Here is a 26,489-nt window from a genome sequence, read left to right on the forward strand (position 1 = left end):
CCAGTCCAGTCTCACTTCTCCAGTTGCCTATTGGATAATTTTTTCATCAGGAATGCTCGAAAGTCTTCTATTTAATTTAAGATCCATTTTTTTTTCTTGGTTTGATTATGCTCAATTTGCTTATTAAGTTATTCTTCTCTATAAGCTTATATCCTCTGTCTTCTGGAATATATCTGAATTTTCCATTTCTTCATAGTGGTGACTACTAAATCACATGTCAATCAGTTGGTAAGTATTTATTAAACATTTAACACATTTCAGTCAGGCACCATGACTAACCACGGGTGATCTCAGTAAGAAAAAAAAAGATAATTTTTGCCTTAAAAGAGTTTATGATCTAAAGGGGAAAGACTATACAAAAAGGAAACTGAATAGGTGTGAAGGGAGGGCACATGTAGAAGTTACCCAGTGTAGGGGCATGATAGAAGCTAGTCCAAGAATTGCAGCTCATGGAAAATGAAGGGCTGCCTGACTTTCAGTTTCTCTTTAAGTGGGGGTTTTGGAAGAAATTCTTGGCTTTACTTTCCAGCCCTATAGTCAGAGGGCCATACTAAGGGTACTAATGAGGAGTAAGAACCAAATATGATGCAGTCTCATTGGATGATGAGTTTTCAGTTGATGTGGTTTCTTCTGAGTAAGATAATGATGGAGTCTACAATGATTCTGACTGGCTTCTTGGTTTTTTAATTTCAGGCTGCTTGTGACCTTGAAGATCTGAATTTTGATCATAATGTTCCTGGGAGTTTTCATTTTATAGTTTCTTCCAAAAGATAACTAGTAGTAGATCCTTTCTACTTTACTTTGACCTCTGGTATTAAGAGATGTAGACAGTTTCCTTTTAAGATTTCTTGAAGTATGCTGTCTTGGCTCTTGTTTCAGGAGACATTGTGTAAGTAGTAAAATGATTCTTAACATGTTGAACCTTTATCTGTTTTTTAGGTCAGTTGTTTTTGCAATTAGATGCTTTGTATTTTCTTATATTTTTCTGTCTTATGACTTTGTTTTTATATTTCTTGTTTCATGGAGTAGATTTTATTTTTTCAGGGAGTTTGTTGCTTGGGCAAGGTTTTTGTGCCAATCTATTAATTCTCTTTCCAATTCTTTCTTTCATAGCTGTCATTTCTTTTCCATTTTTCCACTTGTGATCTTATTTATAAAAAGATTTTAATAGCTTTAAAAAAAAAGAAACAAAAATTCTTGCTTCTTCTCTTCTAGGAATTCTTGTTGAATTTGTGCCAAAACTATATTTTTATTTGATGCTTTGCTTTAGATGCTTTAAAGTAATTTTCTTCTTTTGGGTTTGTATCTAGAGAATTCCTGTTACCACAGAAATTTTTATAGTGGTATTCTATTTTTGTTGTTCATTCAGCCTACTTCCTGACTCTGTACTTCATTTTTGGATCATGCTCTGTGAATTTCTGGAGGGAAGGTCTTGGCTTGTCCTGTTATTGCTTACTTGGGATAGCAAGTGTTATGTTGATTCAGGGAACAGCTTAGATTTGGGACCTGTAAGCTTTCAGTGCTCCCAAAGTGGTCTGATTTAGGACAATGTTTTTGTTGTTGCTCATTGGTTTGAGCCTTGCAAATTCCTGAACTGGGTCTGAGCAACTGATAAACTCAGTCATTATCAGCCAGCTGTAAAGCTACACTGGTTCAGTGACAGAATGATAGGCTTCCTTTTGGTTTCATATTTCTTTTTTTTACTTTTTTTTCTTTTTTTAGATTTTTCAAGGAAATGGGGTTAAGTGGCTTGCCCAAGGCCACATGGCTAGGTAATTATTAAGTGTCTGAGGTCAGATTTGAACCCAGGTACTCCAAGGCCAGTGCTCTATTCACTGCGCCACCTAGCTGCCCCTGGTCTCATATTTCTACTGTGGTTATTCCTTTGCAGGTTTCATTCACATTGTACTCAAAACTGAAAATGAAGTCCTCAGTTTGTGGGGTGAGAGCCACACTGCTGTTGCTTGCTAATGAACATGTTCCTTTATCAGTCCTTACCCTAGAATGGCACTTCTAGGTGCAAATCTCCTTTTCTTTCCACCTTGAATCTGTGATATTCAGTTGTGTAGCAAGCAAAAAAGTTGCCTACTTTTACTTGTTCCCTCAGTCTTCATGAAGTCACTCTCTACTATTGGTATGAAGCCTCATCTTATTTTTGGTTATATTTCCTGACCACTGGAATGCTCTGTGCTGAGCACCCCTAACTCGACCTTGTTCCTAGTGGACCCAGACCACTTTGTCTCCTTTTGCTGACTTGGGCTGGAAAAGTGACTCACTGTGCTATCCTTGATTTTCTTAATCACCTCCCATGAATTCAGTGATCATTCTTCTGAAGATGATTATCAAATCCTCTTATTTAGCACTTTTCATTTCTCCTGTCCACTAGTCTCAACATCTCCAGTTGCCTATTAGACATCTCAAAGTGGATATCCCATAGATCTCCAACTCAATAAGTACAAGACTGAACTCATTATCTTTTCCCCAAAGCTCCCTTTTTCCTAATTTCCCTTTTTTCTGTAGAGGACACCACCATTTTCTTACAACTTAGGTGTTATCTTTTAGTCTTCACTTTCTTTCATCCCTGCCATATCTAATCTGTTACCAAGACCTGTCAATTTTACCTTTGTGACATTTCTCAAATATACCTCTCCTTTGACCCAGACTTCAGCATTGTGATGACCCTCATCTCATCCATGTCTGGATGATTGCACTAACCTTCTGGATGTCTACCTTGTCACAAATTTCTCCCTCTTCCAATCTAACCTCCACTCAGCTCTCAAAGTAATCTTCCTAAAGCAAAAGTCTGAACATATTCATTCATATCCTTCTCCCATCTCCTCTTTTAATATAAACTCCAATGATTCTATTTTCATTTCTAGAAATAATAATATAAAATAGTGTGTTTGGTACTGAAAATTCGTCATAACTTGACCCTCACCTCTACTTTTTCAGTCTTCGTATACCTTATTCCCCTTTCTCCCAATGTGCTCCACTGTCTAATGACACTGATCTTTTTGCTGTTCTCTATACAGAATAATTCGTTGTGCATTTTCACTAGTTGTCATCTATATTAAGTATTCTCTTCTCTTCCCCAATTACTGGTTTACCTAGGTTCCTTAAAATTCTAGATGAATCTAATTTTTTATGGTAAGTTTTAATATTAAAACTAATTATTTCCTTCTATTAAGTTTCTCCAGTTTCTATTGTATATATCTAGTTTGTACATAGTTGTCTGCTCGTCGTCTTCCACATTAGACTGTAAGCTCATTCTTTTGCTTTTTTTGTATCTTGATCTCTTAGCATTGTTCCAGGCACATATTAGAGCCTTAATGAAAACTTGTTGAGGGGACTGATTATAATCATTATCTACTTGATTTTCTACTTTCAATCATGGCATTGAGCAGCTCATCTGAGTGACTTTCAATAATAACATTGAGACTTTATTGGTTAAAACAAGGAATATGTAAAATATGATTTTCAAAGTTATGTTTATAAAAAAATTTTACATTTATAGATAGATTTTACTCTTTTTAAAAAAATAGTATTTTACTTTTTCCAGTTATGTGTACTTAACATTTTTTACTTTTTTTGAAAAATGTTGCTTTATTTTTTCTAATTATTTACAAAGATGGTTTTCAACTTTCATCTTCATGTAAACTTTTAAGTTCTATACTTTTTCTACCATCCTTCCTTTCTTTCCCCTTCCCCATGACAGTGAGTAGTAATCTGATATAGATTATACATGTACAATCATGTTTAACATATTTCTATATTAGTTATTAACATTTATTTAAAAAATTGAGTTCAAAATTTTCTCCCTTCCTCACCTCCCCCTTCCTGAAGACTAGAAGTTTGATATTTTATGTGTAATCATTTAACACATATTTCCATATTTAGATATGTTATGAAAGAAGAAACAGACCAAAAAGAAAAAATCCATTAAATAATAAAGAAAACGATAATATGCTTATGTTTCCATTCAGTTCTTTTTCTTGATGTAGATGGCATTTTTCATCATCATTCCTTTAAAATTTTTTTAGATCATTGTATTACTGAGAATAAATAAGCCATTCATAGTTCATCACAGTACAATATTACTGTTATTATGTATAATATTTTCCTGCTTTCTTCACTTGGTATCAGTTCACATAACGCTTTACAAGTTTTTCTGAAATCATCCTGCTTGCCATTTCTTATAACTCAATAGTATTCCATTACATTTATATACCACTATTTTTCCAGTCATTCCCCATATATGGACATCCCCTCAATTTCCAATACTTAGCCACACAAAGAGAACTGCTATGAATTTTTTTTGCGCAAGTAGGTCGCTTCCCTCTACTCAACCTCCATGTCTCCCTACCTTTTTTAAAAAATCTCTTTGGGATACAGACCAAGTAATAGTATTGCTCGATCAAAGTTTGATTGCCCTTTGGACAAAGTTCCAAATTGCTCTCCAGAATGACTTAGATCAGTTTATATTTTCACCACCAATTAGTGTCTCAGTTTTCTAACATCCCTTCAAAATTTATCATTTTCCTTTTCTGTCATATTAGCCAATCTGATAGGTGTGAGGTGAACCTCATTTGCATTTCTTTAATCAGTAGTGATTTAAAGTAGTTTTTTCCCATATTACTATAGATATCTTTGATTTCTTCATCAAAAAACTGTCTGATCATGTCCTTTGACCATTTCTCAATGACTAATTTGATATAGTTCTCTGTGTATTTGAGAAGTTAGGACTTGTGTCAGAGATGCTTGCTATAAAAATTATTTTTTAGTTTTCTGCTTCCTTTCTAATTTTGGTTGCTTTGGTTTTAATTGGGAAAAATCTTTAAAATTTAATGATAAAATTAACCAATTTGCATTTCTTTCTCTTATTTGATGTAAATTCTTCACTTCTCCATATATTTGATAGTTAAACTATTCCTTGCTCTCCAAATTTGCTAAATGTATCCCTCCTTTTGTCTAATTTATATACCTATTTTGATCTTACTTTGCTGTGTACTTTGTGATATGTTGCTCTATTGCTCTGTCCTTAGTTCCTGCCATGTTGTTTTCCAGTTTTCTCAGCAGTTTTTGTCAAAGAGTGAATTCTTATCTCAAGATTTGGGCTCTTTGAGTTTATCAAACATTAGGTTACTGTGGTTATTTACTACTGTGTCAGTTTCACTGAACCACCACCATTTCTCAGCCAGTAATAGGTAATCAGTTCATAATGTAGTTTCTTCTCTTATTGCTATGACTAATATTTGTAGTACATTATTGAATACTAGTGGCGATAATGAACATCCTTGCTTTTATCCCTGATCTTATTGAGAAGTCTTCTAGCTTATCCCCATTATAGATAATGCCTGTTGATAGTTTTATATAATTCTGGTTATCATTTTAAGGAAAGCTTCATTTATTCCTATGATCTCTATGTTTTTTTTGGGGGGGGTTGGCAAGGCAATGGGGTTAAGTGGCTTGCCCAAGGCCACACAGCTAGGTAATTATTAAGTGTCTGAGGCCGCATTTGAACTCAGGTACTCTTGACTCCAGGGCCAGTGCTCTATCCACTGTGTCACCTAGCCACCCCCTCTATGTTTTTTAATAGGAATGGGTACTGTATCTTGTCAAAAGCTTTTTCTTCATCTATTGAGATACTCATATGATTTCTGTTTATCATTGGTATGGTCAGTTATGTTGATAGTTTCCCTAATATTGAACTAGCTCAACATTCTTGGTATAAATCCTCTGTGGTAATTTCCTTATTAGTATTTAATTTTTTTTGGCTTTTAAATTTTTTGTTCATTTAATTTTTAATTCATAAAATAAAGCAAGCATTTCCATAGGATAATATAATTTTAAAAATTCTGCTAAAAAAACCCCCTGCAAATCTGTTATATACATTTTTCTATTGCTTCATTGGCACATGAATTCACCCCCCCCTTTTTCTTTCCTCTCCCTGCCCTAAAGGTGGCTATAATTAGACACAAATATTTATATATGTAAAATCATGCTATACATAGTGTTCTTTATTAGTTTTTTTCTCTCTCTTCATTATATATACTTTGTAGTAATTTGGGTTTTTATATTAATTGAATTTACTTATTCACTGAACATTATTCTTTTTGGGGGGTGGCAGAGTTTGCAAGACGATGGGGTTAAGTGACTTGTCCAAGGTCACACAGCTAGGTAATTATTAAGTTTCTGAGACTGGATTTGAGCTCAGGTGTCCCTGACTCCAAGACCATTGCTTTACCCTTTGCGCCTCCTAGTTGCCTAGCTGAATGTTGTTCTTAAAACAATTATTGCTGTTACTATCTAGATTGTTCTCTTGATTCTTGATTCTGCTTATTTCACCTTTCATTATTTTATGCAAGTCTGCACATTTTTTCCCCTAAGATTATAGAACTCATAATTTTTTTTTTTTTGGCAAGGCAATGGGGGTGAAGTGACTTGCTCAAGGTCACACAGCTAGGTAATTATCATGTGTCTGAGGCTGAATTTGAACTCAGGTCCTCCTAACTCCAGGGCTGGTACTCTATCCACTGTACTACCTAGCTGCCTTGAACTCATAATTTCTAAAAGCACAATAGATCTTTATCACAATAACGTAGCACAATTTATTACAGTCTTGTAAAAAGCTAGAAGTTTGAGTTTTTGCCCTGAGAAACTTAAAGCATCAATAAGTCAAATTAGTGGTAGTCTCAGAACAAAACTATATATGTGTGTGAGTGAAATTTAAGTATTGTCTGCCTATGTACCATTTTCCCTTCTAGTATAAAACCTATTTTTTGTATGCCTCTCACTTTTTTTGCAATTGATATCTTATTTTTTCCTAATTAAATGCTATGAAGTTTTTCAACATTCATCCATATGCATATACATATTTTTAAGTTACATAATTTCCTTACACCCTCCCTTCCCAAACCCTTCCATCAGCAGCAATCAAGTGAATATTTTACTTCTACATTTATGTTTAGCATGTTTACATATTAGTTATTTTTGGTTTGAGGAATTAAGATTAAGGGAAAATAAAGAAATCCATGAGATAGGAAAGAAATACATAAGAGAAATTTTTAAAAAGTGAGTGTACTATTTGTTCAGATTCTTTAGATTTTGTTTTTCTTTTCCGGATGAGAATAGCATTGTCCATAGCTGGTCTCCCAGGGTTGTCCTAGCTCTTTGAACTGCTGAAAGAAGCTGCATCTATCAAGGTTGATCCACTCACAATGTTATTGCTAATGTGAACATTATTCCCTTGGTTCTGTTCCTTTCATTCAATATCAGATCCTATACCTCATTCCTTATTTCTCTAGAGTCTGACCATTCAGGGTTTCTTATACAACACTAGTATTCCATAACATTTATATACCATATGTAGATCAGCCAATACCCAAATGATGGGCATTCCCTCAATTTCCAATTATTTGCCACTACAAAAAGAGCTGCTCTGAATATTATGGAACATATGGGTCTTTTTCCATTTTTTATTTTTGCAGGGTAGTAAATTCTTGGTTGTAATCCAAGGTCCTTTGCCCTCTGATATATGTTATTCCAGGCCCTCTGGTCCTTCAGTGTTGAAGCTGATAAATCCTGTGTAAATCTGATTGTGTTTTCTTTGTATTTAAATTACTTCTTTTTTTGCTGCTTGCAGTATTTTCTCCTTTATTTCAGAATTCTGGAATTTGGCTATGATGGCTCTTAGAGTTTTTATCCTGGGGTTTGTTCCTGGAGGAGTTCTGTGTATTCTTTCAATGGTTATTTTGTTTTCTTGCTCTAGTAGATTTTGAGTTTTCCTTGACAATTTCCTGTAAGATTTTTCTAGGTTCTTATTTTAATCTAGACTTTTGGTAGTCCAATAATTTGTAAAGTATCTCTCCAGGATCTATTTTTTAGGTCATTTGTTTTTTTAAAAGGTACTTTACATTTTCTTCAGTTTTTTTAAGCTTTTTATTTTGTTTAATGTAGTCTTGTGGTCTCATAGACCCATTGCTTTCTCTTTATTCATTTCTAATTTTTAGGTTTTTATTTTCTTTGGTTAGCTTTTGTGTTTCCTCTTCTAGTTGGTTAATTTTGCTCTTTGCAGAGTTGAATTTCTTTTTCATTTGTTTATTTTTAAAGGTGTTGATGTTTCTGGTCAATTTTTCATAATTTTCTTACATGACTCTCATGTTTTTGTTTATGTTTCTTATTTCTTCTTTGGTTTTTAATTTTTTTTTTTTAGGCTCTTCTATGAGCTTTTGGATATGAGTCCAGTTCATAGACTCTTTTGAGACTTCTCCTGTAGGTAATTTTTCAGTGCTTTCATCTTCTGAGGCAGTAATGTTATCTTTATCTACATAGTAGCTTTCTTTAGTGAGTGTGCTTTGGTTTTTTTTTTTTTTTTAATCTTTATTGTTTGAGCTCTGCTCCTGGGGTGTAGGGAGTATAGATCCAAGCTTTTTATGCTGGGGCTAGGGCTGGCCAAGATGTTGCTTATGCTGGCTAGGCCTTGTATATGCAGAGGTTTGTTTCCTTTTTATGTCCAGGTTCTGACCATGCAGTAGTTTGTTTCAGCCCAGTCCTGTCTTTTGCCCCAATGTTCTCAGGGTTCAGACTTTGTTTGGGGTTGGAATCCTCCCTGCTAACTTGCTGTATAGCTGCCAGGACTTAGTCTGTTTTTAAGCTTTTGGGACTTGGACCTGGATTGCACTATGACTAGAAGCCTTCTATTCCCTTTCTAGCTCTCCCACCTTGCTGGGCTTTACTTGTCTTTTTTTTCCCCAAAGAGAGACCTTCACTGAAGATCCTCCATTATGTCTACTATTGAAAAGTTCTTTGGATCTTGCCTTTTTTTTTTTTTTTTTTGATCTGTAGCTTTAAATTCAGTGCAGAGACTTCATTTAGCATTGTGTAAGGCAAAGGTCCAGGTGCATGCTAGCTTCACATCACCATCCTGACTCTGCCCTGGAAATCGATGTATCTTATTTAATATTTTTGCCTCAATATTCATCAGGAAAATTGGTCTGCATTTTTCTTTCTCTGCTTTAGCTCTTCCTGGTTTGCCTATCAGCACTATATTTGTGTCATAAAAGGAATTTGGTAGGACACTACCTATTTTTCCAAATAGTTTATATGTAAATATAGAGATTAATTGTCCTCTAAGTGTTTGGTGGAATTCACTTGTGAACTCATCTGGCACTGGGCATTTTTTCTTAGGGAGTTCATTAATGGATAATTTAATTTCTATCTATGTTTGATTTATTTAAGTATTCTGTTTCCTTTCCTGTAATCTGGGAAATTTAAATTTTATAAATATTCATCAATTTGGTTTAGGTAATCAGATTTATTGGCATACACTGGGGCAAAATCATCTCTTCATTGGTGGTGACTTCACCCTTTTCTTTTTTGATACTGGTAATTTGGTTTTTCTTTTTTAGAAAATCAAATTAACCAGTGGTTTATCAATCTTATTGTTTTTTCATGAAATCAGCTCCTAGTTTTAATTATTATCACAATAGCTTTCTTATTTTCAGTTTTATTAATCTTATCTTTATGTGGTAACTTTTTCTAAAATTGTAATTTTTTATTAGAAAACAAATATACAACTTGGAATGGATTTGAGGCAAATTGTGCCATAAGCAGATTTTTTTAAATAAGTGGCTAAACAAAGTTTAAAAAGCAAGTAACAATAGAAGAAAATGTTTTCTGGTACAGGACCAGCAGTACAAAAAAATAGTGTGTGATTACCTGGATAATACACCCGTTTTGCAGTAGTGCAACTTTAAGTACATATTGTTGACTGTCCATAGTCCACGCAGAGTTACAACTCCACACTTCAACAACAACGTGCTGACAGCTCCTAAAGAAAACCACTTCTTTAAAAAAAAATGAAAGGTATAACCCAGATGTTCCCTCATTTGACCAACTCATCTAAGTTTAGATGTGCAGAAGGGCTTAGATATAAGCCACATGCAACATATTTTTTACTTGATCAATTTTCCAAAATAAAGTTTCAGGACAATGACAGTAGATAAGGGGAAGAAAAACATGGAAGAATGAAGTCCTAATTACCACACATGCATATCCTTTTGACAGTGGGGGGGGGGGAAGTCCTTTTACAGATAAGTTACAAACAAAGAAAAGGCAAATAAACAATTTTGTACAAGAAATTTAACACATTCTGTACAATTTCTTCACTTTGCTGTCATCATTTGTATAAACTCTTCATAGTTTACTTGACCATCACCATCAATATCTGCTTCCCTGATCATTTCATCAGCATCTTCATCTGTTAACTTCTCTCCAAGGTTTGTCATCACATGGTGAAGTTCTGCTGCACTAATATAACTATTGCCATCCTTGTCAAACACAGAATACTTCTCTAATTTCTTCTTCACTGTCTGTGTCTTTCATTTTTCTTGCCATCATAGTCAGAAATTCTGGAAAGTCAATTGTGCCATTGCCGTCAGCATCTACTTCATTAATCATATCCTGTAATTCAGCTTCTGTAGGGTTCTGCCCAAGTGACCTCATTACAGTTCCCAATTCCTTTGTTGTTATAGTACCATCTCCATCCTTGTCAAATAGTGAAAAGGCTTCTTTGAATTCTGCAATCTCCTCTTTTGTCAGCTGATCAGCCATGCCCTTAGCGTTAGTGGCACCTGAGCTGCGACCCAACAACCTCCATGCTCGGTGGCTGTGGTAACTTTTAGCAAGATGTAATTTCCTACCTCATCTCTTTTAATTAAGCCTATTTTAATTTTTGCTTTTTTCTGAGATTATGATTGCTACCTTGCCCCAGCCCCAAACCTTTACTCTATGTTTGTCTCTCTGCTTCAAGTTTTTTTTAAAACAACATATTGTAGGATTCTGGTTTCTAATCCACTCTGCTATCCACTTTTATTTTATGGGTGATTTCATCCCATTCCCATTCATAGTTATGATTGTTAACTTTGCATTTCCTACCATCCAAGTTTTCTTACTTTTTATCCTTCTCTTCTTTCACTCTTACCCCCTTCACCAATGTTCTGTTTCTGGTCTTTTTATCTGTCACTCTTCTGTCTGTACCCCCACCCCTGTTTCATCTTTTTAAAATCTCTTCCTCTTCTGTTTCCCTATTAGTAAATTATATTTCTACATGGAACTGATTTTATATGTTATATTCTCTTTGAGTCAAAACTGATGAGAATAAGGGTCAAATGATAATACTTCCTGCCTCCCACTCCCAGTCTTCTCCTACACTTTAATAGGACTTTTCGCACTTCTCCATGTGACATAATTTACCTTATGCTACTTTTTCTTTCCTTTTGCTCCTCTTGTGTATTCCTCTTTCTCTTCCTTTGATTTTTTTTTTAATATTATCAAAGTCACCTTATACTCACATCGTTTACTAATTGTACTCATTCTGATACAATTCTTAAGGGTTATCTTTTTCTGTAGGAATACAAACAGGTTAGCCTTATTGAATCCCTTGCATTTTCTTTTTCCTTTTTAACCTTTTTTTTTCTCTTTTATCTTGTTTTGAAGATCAATTTTTTTCTTCTGCTCTGGCCTTTTTATTGGAATGCTTGAAAGTCCTTTCACTAAATGACCATTTTTCCCCCTGAAGGATTAAATTTAGTTTTATGAGCTATGTGATTCTTGGTTATAATATTTGTTCCTTTCACTTTGCAAATATCATATTCTATCCTCTCTAATTCTTTAATGTAGAATCTGGTAAATCTTGTTTATTCCTGACTGTGACTCCCTGATATTTGAATTTTTCCTTTCTGATTTCTTGTAATATTTTCTCCTTGACCTAGGAGTTTTGGAATTTGACTATAATTGTTCTTGGTTGTTTTTATTTTGCTATCTCTTTCATGACTTGATTGGAATATTTTTTAAATGTCTATTTTACCTCTGCTTCTAGGATATCAGGGCAGATTTTTATATGTTATATGAAATTTGTATTTTAACCTATAGGCAATAGGGAGCCTTTGAAGGTTTTTTGGTCTAGAAGAGTGATGGTTTGGTCTGTGCATTAAGATTATTTTAGAAGCTTTGTTTGCAATAGATTGTAGAGGAACTAGGATTGGCTCAGCAGACTAATTTGGAGTTCTTTGCAATACATTACAGTAGTCTGGGTAAAAGGTGATGAGTCCCTAAATTAGGGTAGTATCAATTTGAGTAGGATTGGGTACTAGAATTATTGTGAAGGTCAAATTTACAGAATTTGATTGAAGGTGATATATGCAGGAGAGTGAAGAATCAAATAAGACTCTGATATTTTGAACCTGGTTGATTGGAAAGACAAGTGACTCCATCAGTAGAAATATGAACATTTTGAGGAGAGATAGATTTTATAATGAGAAAGTGACAAATTCCGTTTGGACATGTTGAGTTTGAAGAAATTGTATGGCATCTGGGTGGAGGTATCCAATAGGTAGTTGACATATTTAGAGGAATGATTGAGAGTTTTTACTGATTTTCATAGTTTTATTATTTGAGGGCAAAGGAATCACAAAATCTCAGCATATAAAGGAACTTTAAAGGTTATCTAGTTTTCATTATATTTGAAAAACCTATTGTACAGAATTCCTGACTATTGGTCATATGACATTTGATTAAAAATTTCTAGTTGATTGATCCAATAGTTTTGGAGAACTATTTGGAACTATGCCCAAAGAGCTATAAAACTTTGTGTACTTTTTGACCCAACTGTACTACTACTGGTTCTGTACCCTAAAGAGATCAAAGTAAAAAGAAAAAGAACTATGTGTACAGAAATATTTATAGCACTTCTTTTTGTGATGGTAAAGAATTGGAAGTTGAAAGGATACGTATTGACTGAGAAATGACTTAACAAGTTATGGTATATGATTGTGATGAAATAAGAAATGATGAAGGGAATGATTTTAGAAGAACCTGGGAATACTAATATGAACTCATGCAAAGTGAAGTGAGCAGTACTGGGAGAAGATTATATGTAATATGTAGTGTGATCAACTGTGAAAGCTATTCTGATCAATACAGTGGTCCACAACAATTCCAAATGATGGAAAATACTGTCTATTTCCAGAGAGAGAAATGATGAACTTTGAATACAGAACGAAGCATACTTTTTCCTTTTAAAATTTTTTTGTTGCTTTTTTCTGCAATATGGCTAATAAGGAAATATACTTTTCATGATTTTACATATTTAATGAATAACACTAAGCTTGCCTTCTCAGTTGATGGAAAAAGAGCTAAAGGCAAGGAGAGAATTTAAGAACCAAAAATGAATATTAAAAGCAATCTCGTTAAGGGGGTACTTATTTAACAAAGGAGAAAGTTCCATTTTATGATAGCAGATATTGATAGAAAGTATTTATCTTAGGAATAAACTTGCTCCTTGCAACTTCAGTCAGTTGTTCCTAGTTCTTCCCTCCATGGTCAAGGAGATTAAGTCTAATTCCTTCTCTTTGTGAACCCTCTTCAAATACTTAGCTCCCTTCCTCTAGTTTTTTTTAGGCTAAATATTTGCATGTTCTTTAACTCTCATACTCATGTAGCATTATATTGAGTCACTGCAGACTTTTAATCTCAATATACCTTCTATCCATATTATCCTTTCTAAAATGTATCCATATCTGAAGACTTTATTCTAGATTGGGGTGACCAGAGCACAATATAGCTATAATATCAGCTCTTTGGTCCTGAACACTATACCTTACTCAATTAGTTTAACATTGCAGTAGTTTCCTTGATTGCTCTACTACTTGACTTATATTAAGCCTCAAATAAACTATTTTTTGGTCTTCCCTATCTGATGCTGATGTTGTTTTTGTGAAAATGATGGTATACGTTGCATTCATCTTTTCTTGTTTTTTTAGGTTTTTGCAAGGCAAATGGGGTTAAGTGGTTTGCTCAAGGCCACACAGCTAGGTAATTATTAAGTGTCTGAGACCGGATTTGAACCCAGGTACTCCTGACTCCAGGGCTGATACTTTATCCACTGCCCCACCTAGCCGCCCCCTACGTTGCATTCATCTTATTAGCTTTCCTAGTTTAAAATCAAAATTCATATTAGGTAAAAAGTTCTTATTAGATTAAAAATCTTATAATCAGAAATTGTTAAATTGAGTTACTGTGAGTCTTGCAGTCTTAGATTTTTTTCCTGGAGGCAATCTGAATTTTTTGATTGGTTTTTAATAATCTGTGTTTGGAAGTTCTGAATGATTCTTTTGTATTATTTCGTTCTTTGTCTTGTCATGTTCTTTTTTGGAGATCTATCATCCTTAAGTTATCTCTGTGAATCCTGTCTTTGAGATGTGTGTCTTTTGCTTTATAGTGAGCATATTTACTTTTTTATTTAACATTTTATTTAAATTTTTGTATTTCAAATTCTATCCCTCCCTCTCTCTTCCCATGAGACAGTAATTAGATAAGATTGCATGTGCAATTGTGTAAAACATTTCCATATTAACTTCTAATTTTGTAAAACATTTCCATTTTGTTGTACAAGAAGACTTGATTAAAAGAACAAATAAAAGAATGAAAAATAGCATACTTCAGTCCATATTTAATCATTTTTAGTTCTTTCTTTGGTGGCAGATAATATGCTTCATCATTAGTACTTTGAGATTGTCTTAGATCATCGTATTGCTACGAATAGCTAAGTCATTCACAGTTATTCATTGAACAGTATTGCTGTTACTATGTATGATGTTTTCCTGGTTCTGTTTACTTCACTATGCATCAGTTCATTTAAATCTTTCTGGGTTTTTCTGAAATCATCCCATTTGTCATTTTTTATAGCACAATAATATTCCATTATTCCAATGCTATGTACCATAGCTTTCTTAGTCATTCCCCATTGATAAAAATTCCTTTGATTTTCAATTCTTAGCCACTACAAAGAGAGTATGCAGATTTACTTTTAATATCATTGGGTTTTTTTTGCTTCCCTTCATGTCCTTTATTTCCTGTCCTATTGTTCTCTCTTTTGTTTCTTTGGAGAAACCTTCCATTAAAGATTCCATTTTTTTCTAATCTGCCTTTACTTTTGTTCCACAGGCTAAAAATACTACTCTCATCATTTTCCTTTCTCAATCCAGAGTCCTCTTTTTTTTTTTTTCTTTTTTGCAGTATTTATTCATAGTTGCCTTAACTGTTATATCTGGATACTGTATTTCCTTCTGCCTTTTTTTCCCCCTGTAGATTTATCAACTTGTGTTCAAGGTCTCTGAGTTTTTTCCTTTTGGACATCTTTGGCACTTTTAATCTTCTTTCCTACCTTTAGCACAAGAATCCCATAGGAAACTTAATCAAATTTTTTGCTGAAATTCAGGTAGAATTTACCTGATCTACCAAAAAAGAAATAGAAGCTATTCTGAAATGACTTGTTCTTATTAAACTATGCATCCTTCTTTCAGTGATCATTGCTTTACTTTCCAAGTGTTTATATATTACCTCTTGTCATTATTTCTGTAAAGTACCAACTTTGGTAATTTACCTGATTACTACTTTGGACTGTCTCATTGGAAAGTAGGGCCAAGAACTTTAAACCTTCATTTAAGGTGAGCGCTCAGCACAGACATATCCCCATTTCTTACCTTGCTGCAATACTTTGAGAGCTTCTCCTCTTTCGTCTACCCTTTCCTCCTTCCCTCCCTTCTCAACTTCTAGTGTTTTTTTTTCCCCATTGGATTGGCAGTCTTGTATCCTCGGTGCCAGGCATAGTACTTGGCATATAGTAGGTGCTTAATTGATGTTTATTAACTATTGATTCCTTCTTTAATAATTCGTTCTAGAGTTTTGCCAGAGTTGAAGTCAGTCACTGGCTTATGATTTGAAGATAACATCTTGCTTCTTTTGCCACAATTATTGTACTAGATGATCTTGAAGAAAGTTTGTGTATTGAAAATGATTATAGTTTTATGTTTATTGATCAGTTCATCATGAAAATGAGGATAACGTTTCACTCAATTTCATTGATTTGAAATTGTATAATTGAATTTCAGTGCAATATAAAACTTGAGTTTTCTAGAGTTTATATTTTTTTAGATAATGTTGGGAAATTTAGTGTGATGAAGCTTCACTTCCACATCCTTATTTGTGTAATGTATTGGGAAGAGCCCTAGTTTTGAGATATGTTGGTTTGGTGCCATTAGCAATAATATGTTTATTTGATCTAAATAAAGATTGAAATATAATATTAGTTATTCCAAATGATATTTGAACAGACCCTTAATCATGAGAAGTTAAAAATTTTATAGTTATGTGCCTTGCAATGTGAATTAATGTTTATGTTAATTATGAAATATATATGTGTATTTACCTAGCACCTGGAAATCAACAAGATCTCCCCTCAGCAAAAAGTGAAGATTTGGGAAATATTCAGGAGAAGTCCACTAAAAGTCTTGTTGTAGGTCCTCTTGATCTTCGTTTGGATAGCAGTTCAGTGCACAGGATTTTGAAGATGATTGTTTGTGCCTTGGAACATGAATATGAACCTTATAGTAGGCTAAAACCAGGTAAGTTTTTTACTTTGATGTTCATTCAACTGCCAATTAAATTAGTGTTCAACTGTATTTTCTCTCTTTCTCTGTTACTTCACTTTCCTAAATATTTTGTTCATGTACTGTGTCTTTTTTAATGTGGATGATATTTATTCCTAGGAGTAATATTTGCTTTGAAGGTATGGGGCAAATGTTTAGTGGAGATAATGTAGTAAATAAAACATTGTGGAAACTACATGTTGTCTTTTTCTTTAAAAATAGCCTTTTTATATGTCATACATGAGTACTATTCTCATGATTTCATAGACCCTTTGGTATTCTTGTGGTTGACAGAAATTTTCTGCTAGGTTTTTAGTGCCATGAATTTAAGATGCATGAAATTCAAAGAGTTTAAATGTTCTGTTCTAATATACTTTTATGTGAAAAGATAATAAATCTTTTAAACATATTTCTAATGAAAGATAAGGCAAAACATCTATTTATTGAGTCTATAATTGCCATGAATTTGTTGAAGTGTGACCATTTACATTCAATAGGATAAGATCATGAATAATTTTTCAGTATGAGTATAAACTTATATTTGGGTAGAATAAATCCAGTATTTGTTCCTGCATGATGTTGTGTGGGGCAGATGTTCATAGCATCACTCAAAACAATAAAACACATTTTTCTTCTCTTCAGACATTCCAATCCCTACCTCAACACATATTGCTTCCACTTTCATCATTTCTAAAATGCTTCTTTCCTGTGCCTCTTGGAACCCCTAGTTTTCTTCAAGAGCCATTTCCTCTATGTTGCCTTTTCTGAATCCCTTTTATTCTTTGTGCTCCCTAAAACAATTACTTTGTTTTTTTTTGGAGGGGGGGGGAGAAAGGTACATATCCTGAATTCACTTTAATGTTAGTATAGTTATTCTTCAAATCAGTGGTCTCCAAAGTGGGCAGATCTGACCTCACAACAGGAGGTTTTAACCAGCTAGGAGTTGAGAAGATATATCACATCCCATATTTGGCACAGTGGTCAGTCATTGGATTTGTCTTCAGCAAAACCTTATTCTCCATTAATTTTCTACTCCATCCCTTTTCTCTACAGAATAAACTTCTATCTTCCCTTCTGAACTGGATGTTGCCCTTGTTGTAAGCTAACTGATATTTTGTCACTTGACAGTAGCAGCTACCAGATGCCATTTGCAAAATGGTCAGAAGATCTAAATAGTTCTCAGGAATGAATTGCTAATTTAACCATATGAAAAGATTGTACGAAATCACTAATATTGAAAGAAATATGATGGTGTTGTTTATATTTTGTTCTCAAAGAAGACCATGGCATCAAGGAAGGTGCTTGTGTACATGAAGTGAATTTGAGTGAGGGGGGTGCTGTTCTAAGTCACCAGCCTCATTTTCTCCTCCAGAGCCATCTGGGTCCAGTGACCAGATATGAATCAGGACAATTGGAGATGGCCCTGGATGCATGGCAAACAGGGCTAAGTGACTTCCCCAAGGTCATACAGGTAGTAAGTGACAAGTGTGTTTCTGAGGCTGCATTCGAACTCCAGTCTTCCTGATTGCAAGGCCAGAGCTCTATCCACTTGGGCCACCTGCCTGCCCTGAAAGAAATATAAGGTCACTCACATATAGCAACTTTTCACAGATGAGAAAAGATGGTAATAGGCAATATTAGAAGATCTATGTTAGAAAGGCATACTAAGGTTCTGTTGGTGAGCAGGGTAATTATTCTTAATGATAGTATAAATTACATTACCTTTGCTCCAGAGATCCCATTCTTAGACAAAGAAGTTTAAGTTAACTTATTGGTAAGCATTTATTAAATATCTTCTGGGTGTCAGCCATTCTTCTAGATTCTGGGAATATAAAGAAAAAATCCTTTGGCGTTTGCATTCTAATAGGGGAGAAGTAAACACACATATACACACACAATACAACGCAACATATGCACCTGAAGGGAATCATAAAATGTCTCAGGCAAAATATGGGTCTTCAATTTAATCCTTCAGGAAACAAAGGGGTTCCATGAAGTACAGGGAGAGTGTTCCAGGCATGAAGGGATAACATAGATTTGGTCCATAGGAATGGTAGTCTGTTGGAATCAGCCTTAATGAGTTTGTGAGAGCCATTAAATTTTTCAGTATGAGCATTTACATATCAGGAATTTGTAGTAGCTACAAATCAATGCTTAAGCACATTAAAAAAAAGTTTTAATAATTGTAGATTAAATTTAAAAACATGTAACTGTGTTCATTTTTTTAACTTTGAATAGCCTTGTTAAACATATAGAATCACCTTCCTCTTCAAATGCGCTTTAACTATTACTTGAGCTCTGCAAGAATATATTAGGAAGTTGAAGAAATGAGTCTTTGTGACTAAAGGCTAATAGTAACAACAACAGCAACAATAATATAATAATAACAATTACAATAATAATACCTTTATATTGTACTTTAGGGTTTACAGAATGCTTTATATCAGCTATCTCATTTGAGCCTCACAGTGTTCTGGGTAGGAGTGACTGTATGATGAGACCATAGAATATGTGTAAAGGAGTAACATGTAATTAAGCTGGCAAAATTTGTTGAGACCATGTCGAAAAGATTTTTGTATGTCAAATGAGTAAGTTTATACTTGATCCTATAGATGTTATTGAGCCACTAAAGTTTATAGATTAGCAGGCATAAGCCATGATCAGAAAAGCACTCTTGTGGAGGACAGAGTTGAATGGGGAGAGAGACTTAAGACAAGGAGACCTTGGGGTGGCTAGGTGGCACAGTGGGGCGACTAGGTGGCACAGTGCATAAAGCACCGGCTCTGGAGTACCTGGGTTCAAATTTGGTCTCAAACACTTAATAATTACCTAGCTGTGTGGCCTTGGGCAAGTCACTTAACCCCATTTGCCTTGCAAAAACCTAAAAAAAGTAAAAAAAAAGACAGGGAGACCAATCAGAAAGCTGTTGCAATAGTTCTTGCAAAGGATATGTACTAAACTAGTGTGTGTGGAGAAAAGCGGTTATATGGAAGAGATGTTATGGATATAAGAATGATGGAAATCTAGCACCTGATTAGATGTGTGAAGTGAGCAATGAATTGGGGATTGTATTGCAGTTGCAAACCTGATAGGAATGTTCCTGGTGTCTCAGCAATAGGGAAATATAGAGAATAGCTAGATGTGGGGGAGAATAATAGTGAATTCTGTTTGGACAATTGAGTTTGAGATCAAAAACTATAAACAGTTCTCCAAAAAAAAAAGAAGTTTTGCTTACTTAACCATATGAAACACCTAGTTTGGAATGTGCAATAAGCAATTAATTGTGTGGAATTGAAGTTTAAAAGATAAATTAGGACTGGAATTGTATATATGATAGTAAACAGTAGAGAGTAATCTCATTTGAGTTTGATGAAATCATCAAGAGAGAAGATGTAGAGAGAGGAAGAGCTCTCCCAGGAAAAAGAATTAAAGCCATAGGTCTATATTAAGGGAATTGGGAATATATTTGGTCAGACAAGTGGGATAATCACAAGAAAGCAGAACCCCAGAAACTCATTCATGTCTGAATTTCTTTGATGTTGCTGTCTCAACAGAATCAAGAAGGATGCTGTTGTTGAGTCATTTTTAGTTGTGTCCAACTCTTCATTTGCTGTTTTCTTGGCAAAGATTCTGGAGTGGTTTGCTATTTCCTTCTCTAGCTCATTTTGCAAATGAGGAAACTGAGTCAAACAAGGTTAAATGACTTCTTCAGGGTCACACAACTAATAGTGTTTGGAATCAGATTTGAACTCAGAAAGATGCACTTCTTGAACAGCAATGACATTATGTGCCAGGCAATGAGCTAGATACTTGCCAACATTTTGCTTGTGGCTATACCTTCCTCTGCTCTTTTGAGTCACCTAGTTGCCTTCTCAAGAAGGAATAAGGTAGAGAAAAAGACCATCAGATTTGTAAATTAAGAAATCACTGGTAGCTTTGAAGAGGGCAATTTCAGTGAGTACCATCATTGGAAATGATATGCTCAGGGTCAAGAAGTAAGCAAGAGAAGAGAAAAGTGGAGGCAATAGGGAGAGGAAACTTTCTAGGAATTTGTAAAAAAAAGGGTGAAATTGGAAGAGAATGTGGTAGAATTTAGTGATTTATTTTTAAAGGTTATGGGAAATATGGTCTTGTTTGTAGGCAGCTGGAAAGGAGCCTAGTGAGTGAAAAAAATGTGGGTGTAAAACAATATAAAAAGAATGAGTTGAGCTTAGTGAAAATTAGTCTGGATCTAAATAGTCTAACTTTTATTGTATAATTGGTATTTGTTAAAAGAAAAACAATTTTAGGTCATGTATGAATGGATTTGGGGAAAATAATTTTTTTTGGAAATAAAAATATTACCACAGTTACAGAAAAAAATATAGCCTCCTAACCTAATTGAAGGGAATTTTCTTTCTGTTTTGTTTTTTTGACTGAATTTTTGTCATATTTTGTTTTAGATATTGTGGATGAAAATAAAAGCATTCCAAACACTGAAGAAATAGCAACTCTGGAGGAATATATTCCTACTCGACTCACTTGTGTTACTATCCTTAAATGTACTGTTACAGTCTTCATGGCTGAATTCAACTTATTGGGTCATTTACTTCCTGTTATTATGGGTGAAAAGGTATGACAATATGTTTTCCTATATTTATAATTTTTTAAAAAAATTCAAATATAACATTTTATATTCTGGGTATAACATTTTAAACTTAATATCTATGTAGCTTTAATTATATATATATATATATAATTGTGATCTTTTACACTAAGAATTATCAAAAAAGTATAAGAGGGATTGTGAATTAAAGCAGTCACATCAGTATTTATGATATACCATGTACTTCCTTCTAGCTACCATTTTCAAAATACTTATTAGGTATCATTTAATTAAATAAGTTATATGATGATTAAAGAGTTGAAGAAAATGTTAAACATTATCTTCCCTTCTTGTTGATTAGATTTCTCTTTTCAGTCTCTTTACCTATTGATATGGAACTAGTTAGGTAACTAGTTTATATATCTTTACTAAGCAGGACCTTTTTAAAAGTCATTTTAAGCGCTTAACATGGGTAATATAGGTAGAAGACTCAATCTTGGAGCTCCCAGAACAGGTAATTAAACCTTTGGATATTCCATGGTTTTTGGCCTACTTGGTGCTTCTCAGGAGGGCATAGTGAGTTAAGTATCCAGACAAATCTACAAATATCCCTTATTTCATTTATCTCTTCACAAATCTATAGAAACATTTATGAAAATGGCTACTTGACTCTATTACAATATGATATTATTGTAATTGTATTTGTATTATTGTAATTGTCAGTGTTGCTATCACCTCTGATAATTTTAGTATTTGAGTGAATTCAATTTGCTGTTCTTTGTGAATCCTCATTGAATTATCGGTTAAGACCTTCCAGATTTCCTGGTACATTTTCCAAAGCGTTTTGGGAATCATTTACCACCTTCATGAATTTTTTCCTGGCTCAGATTCTGAGAGGGCTACCCAGAAGCCTTAGAAAAGGCAATCAGAGCCATTCTAGAAAACTGAGTTGTGTAGAGGCTCAGGATAAGCTATTTCTTGAGAGTCAGATCCATTCAGGTATTTCTCATGTATTCTAGGGAACTCAGTGATACTTGTTTATATGGCTAGAGATCAATTTATGGTAACTTGAAATCCTCAAAAGCAGTAGTGTCAAACTCAAAGGAAAATGCATTCTTATCAACATAATGACTTAGAAAACTGCACATTAATGTCATCTATGTTGTATTGCATTTTTACTTATTTTTGTCAAATATTTTCCAATTGCATTTTAATGTGGTTCAGGTTGTACTCAGCAAGGGCCTGTTAAAATGAGTTTTTAAGGCCTTCACCCACTAAAGGACTTTATAGTACTGTTCAAAGATAATGCTTCATGTAATGGTTTTAATATAGTATCCTACAGTGTATAAAGGAATTTCTACAACCTCTAAGAGGTGATAGAATTGTAATATTGAATTCATTTTAGAGATGAAGAAATAAAGACTCGAAGTTAAATGATTTTCCTTTTAATATATAGTTGCAGAGCCAAAAGGCAAGTCACTTAAATGCTCTGAGTCTTGATTTCTTCAACTCTAAAATGAGAATAATACAATTCAATCATATTTTGGTCTAGCAGAACTTGAAGCAACTAGAGATGGTACAATGGATACAGTGCCTGGCTTGGAGTCAGAAAGATTCATCTTCCTGAGTTCAAGTCTGACCTCAGCTAATTCCTAACTTTTGAGTCTAGGCAAGTCACTTAACCCTTTTTGTTTTAGTTTTTCTTTTCATTTTTGTAAAATGAGCTGGAGAAAGAAATGGCAAACCATTTTAGTATCTCTTCCAAGAAAACTCCATCTAGGTTGATAAAAAGTCAAAGATTGAGAACAAGTCAGCCTCAACAAAAGGAGAGTCGAGACTAAAACCCAAATCAGCTAATATAAAGTCCAGTATACTTTTGAGTATACCATACCACTTTACTTTAATAATGTATTGATTTGATACTGCTTTAAATTGAAGCAATCTAAATCTTTGAGACATTGATTATGAAAATCAGATTGTGAACTTGAGGGCAGGGACCACATTTTTTTTTAAACCCTTTTTTAAAACCCTTTTAATATCCCACATAGTAGGCATTAAATAAATGTTTATTGACTAACTGGCTACTATATAGTTCTTTATTCAACAGTAATTGTATATGCATTTATTTTTCTTTTTAGAACTCCAGTAGTTTCATGAGTGCTACAAATTTTCAACCATTACGACCTTTACCTTCTATTCAGATACTTGTAGATAAAATTAATTTGGAGCATTCTATGCCTATGTATGCTGAACACTTGGTACACACAGTCAGTAGCCTTAGCCAGCCTTCTGACAACCTGCTTCATAATTGCTATGCACACTGCTACCTTAAGGTAAGAAATGCCAACTCTATTATTTATTATTTGATGGTAACACTATTCCTAACAAGTACAAAGTAGTCCTTTATTTAGGCTATGTAATATATTTATATGAACTCTTTCAGTAAAAAAACATTCTTGAAACTAAGAATTTTTCTTTGACGACCAGTGGATTTTACTTTTCATCCTCCTCTCATTTAATGGATGTTAATTTCTTAAAGCAAAGGGATAATCTTTTTGTAATCCTTTTAAGTCTGGTTGTAAAAGGAGTGTTATTGGGGGTGGTCACTGTTGGCCAATCTCTTCCCTGTTACAATCCTTTTATATTACAAGTAATCAATCCCAGTGCAGGTGCATTAAAAGATACATTTATTGCTCAACACTTGAATTTATTTGCTAAGCAAACACAGATGTATAGTTTAAGCAGAGACAATGTATACCTAAGGAAATATAGGTTTTATGTGAATAGGAAACTGTAAAATCAAATAGTAAATTGAAGAAAAATTACTTGGAAGCTCTAAACCAAGTAAATTGCTGAGAAATTAGGACACTACACAAATAGATCATCTGTCTATATTGGTTCACTACATATATTTTTGGGCTTTATAAAGTTTATAAGTCGTTGCAATGAAAATAAACCATTATAAAGACTATTCTAGACTTGGCTCCCCCAGGTGCATATCAATTAATAATGTTACAATGATACAGTTATATATATAGTTATATATATAGTTACATATATATAGTTATATATACAGTCTTTACAGAAGAGAACCTATCATTCTACAGAGTCAATGAATAGTGCAGTTTGGATGGTCTAAACCATTCCAATTTGTTCCTCCATTCTCCTCTTCCCCACAAATAAAAAAGGTGTGATGATGGTATTGAGTAATAAATCTTTTTGGAAAGGATTGAAAGAAGTCAGAAAAGAGTTTTTTCATGTGCTCTTTATTATACTTGCCAGCTTCTTCTAAGCTACCTTTTTATTTTGGCCATACTTCTAACCCAGTGACCTTCTCATTTCATTGGTTTAATTCCTACCTGAACCTCCATTTGAGGAAATGCACACCCAGTTACCCTCCCTGCCCACCCTCTTATTTTTTTGCTTTTTATTTTCTGTTTATGTGTTTTTATTCCATTATAATGTAAGCTCCTTTAAAGATTGGACCATTTTCTTAAATAAACGCTTTCTCTTTGTCTCTGTCTTTCCTCCTTCCCTTCCTACCTCCCCACTCAGGCTCTGTTTCTGGTTCTATCTCTGTCATCTCCTCTCCCTGTCTCTCTGCCCCCCCACCCCACTTCCCCTTCTTTCTTTCGCCCTTCCCTCCTCAAAGTATCTATCCATTCAACACCAGTTCTAGGGTGGCAGTGAAATGAGCTGAGGGAAAGGTTGTGTGAGGTGGTTTGGAGACTGAAATAACCAGACTTCACAACTGATTGGATATGTGGAATGAAGTAAAAGGGAAGCATCAAGGGTTACTCCAGGGTTTGAATGTAGTTGACTATAAGTATGACTGTACCATTGAAAAAATAGATGACTCAATGGAGAGAACAGTGACCTGGAATTAGGAGGATCTGAGTTCAAATTTGATCTAGATATAATAGTTTTGTAATTTGGGGTCAGTCATTTAAAATATATATGCCTTTATTGTCTTGTCCATAAACTGGAAAGAAAGATAGCATCTACCACCCAAGGTTCTTGTGAAGATAAAATGAGATAGTATGTGTAAGTGCTTTGTAAACACTATTTAATATAAAACACTATTTAAATGCTAGAATTTCTTGTATTATTGTCATTGTCATTGTATTAGCTTCATAGGATTTTGTAGTTGGAAAGAATCTCAGAAACCATCTAGTCTGACCTATACTTAAATGATGATTCATTACTATGACATTATTGAAAAGTGGCCAGGATTCCTTTGCTTTAAAGTCTCCTGTGAATTCACTATCTTTGAGCTGGCTAAATCCATATTTTCAATAGTTCTTTTTTTGTTAGAAAGTTATTCTTCTGATATATGGTAAATTTTTCCTGCCATCCAGCTTAAATTTGCATCTTTGCAACTTCTGTTTAGGACTCCTGATTTTACCATGTCTAGTCCCAACAGGAAAGGTATCATGTAAACAATATCCTTGAACAGAGTTTTGAAAGTATCTAGGAGTTTTTAGAGGTGGAAGTAAGGTGTCAATGTATTCCGGGCTTTGAGACAGTCAAAACTAAGAGACAGAGATGAGACTTGGAGTTCCATGGTTGAAGAAGCAAAGAGACTGGTTTGGCTGGATTATAGAGTATAGAAATGGTTGTAGTGATAGATTGGAGTCAGGTTGTGAAAGACTTTAAAAATTAGACAAGAGTTTATTTTTGACCCTTGAGACAATAGGGAACCATTAGGATATATTGAGGAGGGGAGTGCCATGGTCAGACCAACACTATAGGAACATCACTTTGGTAGCTTGGTAGTAAGTATGGAGCATGACTTATTGTATAAGGAAGAGGAGGAGGGGAATAAAGATTTAAATATAATCGCAGCTACTATGTGTCAGATATGCTAAGCACTGGGATTACAAATATAAGCACAAAACAAAAAAGTTTCTTCAAGGTGGCTATATTTTTAGTGGAGGAAGATAACATCTAAAAGATGTCTAGAGAGGAATGAAGGAGTAGGCATGACCAGGCTGGACACTGCTTAAAATGGAAGCTCTGGGAAGAACTGACTAATCAGATGGAGAGGTCACAAGGGCCAGAGAGAACTTCCAGGCTAAGACATCTTAGAGGGAGGAGTGATCTTCCAGGAACATTTCACTTTCTTAACTTTTTCATCAGGAACTGGGGAATTGTCTTTTGTCATTAGTACTTTTCATATTGTATGCAGCTTATCTGATCATGATGTTTCTCTTTGGGAATGTACCTATGTTTACATATTGTCTTGAGCTTTCATATTATTCTGATGTCCCCAGATACTTTCTTGACAGACTTAAAATGATTTATTTTTATTAGTTTTTTTTTTTTGGCAAGGCAAATGGGGTTAAGTGGCTTGCCCAAGGCCACACAGCTAGGTAATTATTAAGTGTCTGAGGCCAGATTTGAACTCAGGTACTCCT

General features: G+C 34.2%; 1 protein-coding gene and 1 pseudogene across 12 annotated transcripts in view; one reads left to right on the forward strand and one right to left on the reverse strand.

Annotated features, from left to right (window-relative positions):
• VPS13B (vacuolar protein sorting 13 homolog B) overlaps nucleotides 1–26,489 on the forward strand; it is a 1,326,809-nt gene that overhangs the window by 464,906 nt on the left and 835,414 nt on the right. Inside the window, exons 1-4 of one of the 12 annotated variants that reach the window (XM_074200576.1) lie at nucleotides 119–889; nucleotides 16,272–16,463; nucleotides 20,930–21,099; nucleotides 23,211–23,405. The exons of 10 other annotated variants lie outside the window; for them this stretch is intronic. In XM_074200576.1, the coding sequence (XP_074056677.1) occupies nucleotides 856–889; nucleotides 16,272–16,463; nucleotides 20,930–21,099; nucleotides 23,211–23,405 (591 nt within the window). In that variant the 5' untranslated portion in view covers nucleotides 119–855. Of the gene's footprint in view, nucleotides 1–118; nucleotides 890–16,271; nucleotides 16,464–20,929; nucleotides 21,100–23,210; nucleotides 23,406–26,489 lie in introns of those variants that run through there. One more of the 12 variants, XM_074200575.1, reaches the window with a different exon arrangement.
• On the reverse strand, nucleotides 10,088–10,642 carry LOC141497769 (calmodulin-like; annotated as a pseudogene).

The sequence above is a fragment of the Macrotis lagotis genome, chromosome X (genome assembly GCF_037893015.1).
Source record: "Macrotis lagotis isolate mMagLag1 chromosome X, bilby.v1.9.chrom.fasta, whole genome shotgun sequence".
NCBI classification, from domain to species: domain Eukaryota; kingdom Metazoa; phylum Chordata; class Mammalia; order Peramelemorphia; family Peramelidae; genus Macrotis; species Macrotis lagotis.